A 6,759-nucleotide genomic window follows, 5' to 3' on the forward strand; every position below is an offset into this window, starting at 1 on the left:
TCAATAGCAGACCCACTCTTCAAGAAGTTCTGAAAGGAGTGCTCTACCAGGAAAACTAAAGACACATAAAGAAATAAGAGAACAAAAGGCAACCAAGAAAATGACCAATTTAATGCTATGGACAAGAAATATCAATAATAACATTGAATGTTAACTTCCAGGATTTAAAAATGGAAAGATTGAATCACAGTAACACTGTATATTCAACAGAAGAGAGTCTGAACATAAGACTGAACTGGTGAAATAGAATTTCATAACTTTCTGAATGGAACATTACTGATTTTTTTTTTTTTTTACTATGCTTTGTTTTCCCAATTTAAGTATTTTACTTTCTTTTGGGTTGTTGATAATTTCAGCAATTTGTTAAAATACTTTTCTTGTTTGTTTCTTTAAATGGAAACAAACTTTTCTTCCTTTCTGACCCCTCTGGAATTGGAAAATATTTGGGAGTATTCTTATTTTGTGGTAGAAGGGTTATTTGCATAAGTTCAGTAATGCTGTTTGCATTGAATCAGAAATTGGAAATACTAATTATTAGACAGGGCTTTGACTAGAATTTCATATCTGAAGATTAATCAGGAAATTATGGAACTAAGGTGGATCTCAAGTAAGCCAAAAGAAGCTCTTAGAAAGATGGCCTGGCACCATAAATAGTTCTCCCTAGCAGAGAGGATTAGAGAAGATATATGAAAGAATTTATAACATAAAACAACCTGGACTTTTCTAGCCCGGCATTGTAGTCAGTAGAGATTGCAAAAGAGCAACCACGCCAGTGGATTATCTTGAGGAAGACTTTGAAGGAAGAAAAAGAGACTGATCTTTGCTAGCAGATGGTGTTATCATGGAATACTTGGTAGGAAGGGCCAAATTGAGAAGGTTTATATGTGACTAGTGTGCTGGGAATTTGCTTTTCAACAATTTGAGTAGTTGACATGTAAATATTTTCTCAAAAATATTTAAAACCACAATGTCTTCGTTATTATAGTCATAAACAAAATTATAAGAAATATTTTAAACATTATCTTTAAAAATTCAGTATTTTGAAAGTTGTTTATTAACTGCCAAGAACTATGGAGTATGAACAAAAATTTTTGATATGTAAAGTAAATGTGGAAAAACGTAAAAATAAGTAAAGAAAAAGAGGACGTTAATAAAACTAAAATGTAAAGTAAAAAGCAGTATCTACATGTCATTTACAAACATGGAGGTAATTTCAAAGAGATTAACTAAAATCTTAAAGTGATTATCTCTGAAAAACAAAATGCAAATGAAAAGTAGAATAGGTTTTTTTAATAATTATTATTATTATTTTTTTTTAATATTTGCTAGGCGGTGTGTGAACTTGCTGGAGAGAGAGAGAGAGAAAGCACCTCCCATGGGGAATGGTCATGCTGCAATTTCTTCTCCTCCATTTCTTCTTTCAGGATTTTGGGCATACACGCTCATGCATACACATCCACTTGGTGGTTTGTTTTGTTTTGTTTTGTTTGCTATAGGGTGCATGCGCTTGCCAGAGAGAAAGACAGAAAGACAGAAAGTGAGAAATCACCCCCCTTGGTGGGAGGGCCACCCTGTAATCCCTTCTCCTCCATTCTCCTCTTGGGATCTTGGATACGCATGCACTCATGCCCAGCATGAGTTTAAGGCACCGGGTCCGGGACTCGAACCACGGTCGACTACATTAGAGTCCAGCGACACAGTCATTATGCCAACTGCTGGTCCTGCACTTAGTGTCTTTTTCAAGACACTGGGTTCAGAACTTGAACCATGCAGTTGGTCATGTGAGATCCAGCACCTTAACTACCATGCCATAAGCTGGCCTCCCACATGGCTGACCACAGTTTGAGTACCAGACATGGTGGTTTACTTTCTCACTTTCCCTCTCTCTTTCTACTATGTCCCTCTCTGGTCAAATTAAAACAAACAGATAAATAAAGACAAATACAAATAATTATTAAAAAAATACAAATGACATTCTATTATTATACTTTTCAGACTATGTACATATATTATTTAATTTAGAATTTTATCACAAGTCTATGTATCAGAGCCACTCCATACAAAAATTTGTCTCTGTGTTTTTTTCTTTTTCTTTCTTTTTTTTGCTAGAGGGCATGTATACTTTCCAGAGAGAGACAAAGATGGAGAGGAGAAAATATCTCCATAGAGAATAGTCATGCCACATTCCTCTCTCCTCCACTGAAGATTTTGGGCACACAGGCACACGTGCCCAGAGTGTTTTTCAAACCACTGGGTCCAGGACTTGAACCACGCAGTTGGCCATGTACCTTAACCACTATGCCACAGAGCTAGGCTGCCTCTTTTATTTAAACTAAAGTTCAGAGTCCTGGGTGTCTCTAATAGGAAACTGCTTTACTGAAGAGATTTTGCTTTACTTCCACATTAAGTTTTCCATGATAAAGCTGCCTTTTAAAAGAAATTAGGTAGGACCAACAAACAGCATAAGGTTACGTCACTGAACTCCTAAGTAGTTGACCAAGGTTCGAGTCCCAGACCTGGTAGCTTAAACCTCATGCTGGGCACGTGTGTAGGCATGCCCAAGAGCCTAATGGAAGAGAAGGGACTGGGCATGGCCATCCCCCCTGAAGGTGATTTCTTGCTTTCTGTCTCTCTGTCTCTCTGACAAGCACATGAGCTCTATAGAAAAAAATTTCTTAAAAAAAAAAGAAGAAGAAATCAGGAATAAATACAATAGTGCCTCCCTTGAAGGGAAAGGGAAAATAATGCTCGCATTAGCTAGTCATTCCTTCTGCTCGGTCTTAGTATTCATCCAGAAGGATAAGCCCCAAACACCTGAAGCAAGGTTAGAGTTCAATGCCATTGACAATTTCACACATGACCTAAAGAAAAAATTTGCAAGAAAAATTCTTTAGAAAACTTAATAATGCTAACTATCACAACTGTAATAGAACAGTAAAATAAACTGATAAGATAGCCCAGCCATGGCGGCACAGGCAAGTAGGCGCACTGTTGTATGATGCTAGAGACCAAGCAGGATGGCTCTGGGTTCACGTCCCAGGTCTATCTTAACAAACCAGGTACACCCATGACCTTGAATGAGTGTAGGGCTGGGAGGAAGGATTACAACTTAAGGATCCTGTCAAGGGTGCCTATCTGCCCTAACCCTTAGAGGAAATAAATAGGTAAACTGTGATTGGGGGTAGGGAGACATAGCTATTACCTAATTCTGTGATGTACGTTCCAGTGTCTGCTAAGTTCTGGGGCAGAGCATACCTATCCTAAAGAAAACTTTTCATTCTAAAATCTGAATGCCAAGTGCTACTGGTTAGGTCCATTTATAATCAATAGATGTTAACACTGCTATAATTTGTACTACACTCAATTTTGCCCTTTTAATAAAGCCAATTTTAAAACATACCTGAACTCTAAATCTCCAAGTTGATCCAACAGGAATACCAGGAATAGGTCCATAATGATTAGAAGGGACAATTGTACATTCTCTTGTACGACCAACACAAGCCATTCCCTGCAAGTCACAAAACAAGCTGTATCAGTTACGTTAATCTTAGTGAAAGCCCTTGACAAGGGAATAAAATAAAAGTTTAACTATTTGTATACCAATATCAGTAATATTAACAAATAACTATATTGTTTAACTTTTTATACCATTATTCCTATTGGTACTGAAACATTATATATTATAACTTGGTACTAGGGAGAAAAGGGGAATTTCTTTTTTACCCTGCCCCAGTCTCTCCGGCTTTCAGTACTAGCTGATGGCATCTTTGCTTTCTTTTTACTCATCTTGAGTCTTTCACCAGCCTTTACAACTTCACTGGAATCAGTTTTACAGGAAGGACAATACCTTCAAAAGAAAAAAGAATACAGGAATTTTGTCAATACCATATAAAGGCCAGCAATGAATGGCCTCTCTAGGTTAAAACAAGTTTTAAGATGTATTACTTGGTATATGTTACAGAGCTTCACCTGACATGGAAGTATAAAACACTTCCAAATGTTTACATGGTTAGACAGGCTGCAAAAAAATTGTCATTCTTTTAGAGAAATTTAAAGATTTTAATATTATTAATTCTCAAATCCAGTTAAAAAGCCAAAGCTGTGAGATTCAAATGGCACTATGAACTCTACTCTTATCACAAGCCACAAGTACAGGAATGACTCATTTGAAGTTCTTATAAGAAAAGTAGCAGGCCAGCAGGTGGTGCAGAGGTTAAGGCAGCTGGGAGATTTCTCACTTTCTCTATCAAGCACACACATTCTAGAGCAAACTAAAAAAGAAAAAAAGAAAGAAAAAAAGAAAAAGAAAAGTACCTGGAATAAATACTCCCAGACCCAACACTGAGCTATGCAATAGATAATTGCCCCATCTTTGTTATTAGAATTCTCACAAGTCAAAATATATAGTTTATTATAAGTACATAGGACTTCAAGGATGTTTGTTTTTATCCCTAGCTCAATTTTTACTCTCTATACTTATTTGTCCTTTATCCTATTTATAATTGTTCATCCTACTACAACTTGTATAAGTTGCCTAAAGTCATTTTATTTATTTATTTGTTTGTTTGTTTGTTTGTTTATTTATTCTATAGGACAAGTGCATTTATTGGAGAAAGACAGATGGGGAGGTGGTGGGAGTGGGAGTGAGAAAGCAACCCCCAGGGGGGACAGTTGTACCACAATCCCTTCTCACTCCATTCTCCTTTTGGGATTTTAGATATACACACAGAAGCACCCAGCCTGTGTTTTCAAGTCACTGGGTCAGACATTCAAATAGCACAATAGGCCATGTGGGATTCAGCTGCCTTAACCATATCACTGGTTGTCCCAAGTCTTTTCTAAAAGCGAAGTATGTATCCATAGAACAAGAAAGAGCTCTTCTTGTGTCAACAGAGAATGGCAACTTTGGGAATATCCTAACAAAAATCTAATGGCTACTGTGCAATTAATCTTCAATTTCTTTGTCTATGCTTTCTATTTCATATTTATGTATTCCATGTGGCCTTTAGAGCAAAGAAGACATCTCTGACTACTAATTGATCTTGACTGCCTGATTACGAGATTCTTTTTTAGCAATAAATAATCAGTACTGAATTTTGAGTAAATTATGTCTATAAAAGCACTAAATAATTTTTTTTTAATTCTCTATAGGGCATGGGTATTCACCAGGGGGCGGGGGGGGGGGGGGGGGGAAGAGAGAGAGAGAGAGAGAAATCATCCCCTGGAGCTATGCTGCAATCCCTTCTCTGCCATTCCCCTCTTGAAATTTTGGGCATGCATGCACATGTGCTAGGCATGTTTTTCGAAGTCACCAGGTCTGGGACTCAAACCAGCAAGTCTGTCAAATGGGATTCAGCCAGCTTAAATACCATGTCACCAGCTTGCCCTAAAATATCTTCTAATGGAGAAATGAGGACGGCTTCCAAAAATTAATTGGTCCTAGAGAGAGACTATATTTTATAGTTACACGCTTGTAACTGTAATTTTGCCAAAGATCCTCTGATTAAAGCAGGGATTACCAGTCTGATGAGAAAAAACATTCACAGGTTTAAATATCTAGATAACATGATTCAGAGAAGTAGAAAAGAAGGCTTATGGTTAAAGAGTTCTAGATGAAGTGAAGGACTTGGATATGTACACACAGACATTCCATAGAGCAATATAATACAGTCTATACCATCCTACAGTCATACCTGTATTCACTCCTTTAATAGTTTTTGTTTAGAATCTATGTGCAAGGCATAATGCAGGGTCTTCAAAAAGTTCATGGAAATGTGTATTATGAATATCACTGTGTATTATGAATATCACTGTGCATAGATTTCTAAATTTTTTACATAAAAATAAATTCATAATTTAATTTTCTACAAACTTTTTTGGAGCCCTCTCATCTTAATGTTGGACATAAACATTTGTAATCATAGTGGGGACCAGCAGTTGGCGTGATGGCTATGTCTCTGGACTCCCATGTAGTTGACCACAGTTTGAGTCCTGGATCTGTGGCTTAAACTCATGTCAGGCGTGTGTGCGTGCGTGCCCAAGATCCCAAGAGGAGAATGGAGGAAAAGGGATTGTGGCATGGCCATTCCCCTGGGGGGTGATTTCTCACTTTCTGTCTCTCTGTCTCTCTCTGTCTTTCTGGCAGTCATACACACCCTATAGTAAAAACCTCTCAAAAATATATTTGTAATTATAGTAATTAAGAAAAACTAGTATACATAAAGAAAAAAATTCAGAATGTGTTAAGGACATCAAAGGAAACACATAAGGGCTATATGATAACAATGACTAGAAATGGTATGCTTCTTAGAGTGGCGATGACAAGGAAGCTACTCTAGGCAAAGAAATAATAAATATAAAGGTTCTAAGGCATAAATGTGATATGCTTTGAGGAACATAAATGTGGGTACAACTGAAGGTTAGGGAGTAAACAGACTAGTGATAAGCCTAGAGTTAGAGCAGACACAGGTCAGATCAAATATGGTACGGGCAGGTCAGCCTATGGCATAGTGATTAGGGTAGCTATTGACCTCCAAATCCAAGTCATGGACCTGGCAGCTTGAGAAATATGCCTGGGGCCTGCCCAAAATTCCAAAAAGAAGGGAGAAATGTAGAAGAAAGGATTGTGGTACGACTGTTCCCATGGGGTGTGCTTTCTTACTTTCTCCCTTGCTTTCTTTGTCTCTCTAGTGAGCACACTTGCCCTCTTACTAACTAAAAAAAAAAAAAAAAAAAAAAAAAAAAAAAGGAAGGGCTTAA

The 6,759-nt window shown here is 37.3% G+C and overlaps 1 protein-coding gene across 1 annotated transcript in view; it reads right to left on the reverse strand.

Moving 5' to 3' along the window:
• Window positions 1-6,759, reverse strand: part of UHRF2 (ubiquitin like with PHD and ring finger domains 2) — a 119,874-nt gene that overhangs the window by 19,478 nt on the left and 93,637 nt on the right. Inside the window, exons 7-8 of the mRNA XM_006144468.3 lie at window positions 3,724-3,847; window positions 3,401-3,508 (exon numbers count right to left, since the gene is read on the reverse strand). Of these exons, the coding sequence (XP_006144530.1) occupies window positions 3,401-3,508; window positions 3,724-3,847 (232 nt within the window). The remainder of the gene's footprint in view (window positions 1-3,400; window positions 3,509-3,723; window positions 3,848-6,759) is intronic.

The sequence above is a fragment of the Tupaia chinensis genome, unplaced genomic scaffold (genome assembly GCF_000334495.1).
Source record: "Tupaia chinensis unplaced genomic scaffold, TupChi_1.0 Scaffold000121_1, whole genome shotgun sequence".
Classification (NCBI taxonomy): Eukaryota; Metazoa; Chordata; class Mammalia; order Scandentia; family Tupaiidae; genus Tupaia; species Tupaia belangeri.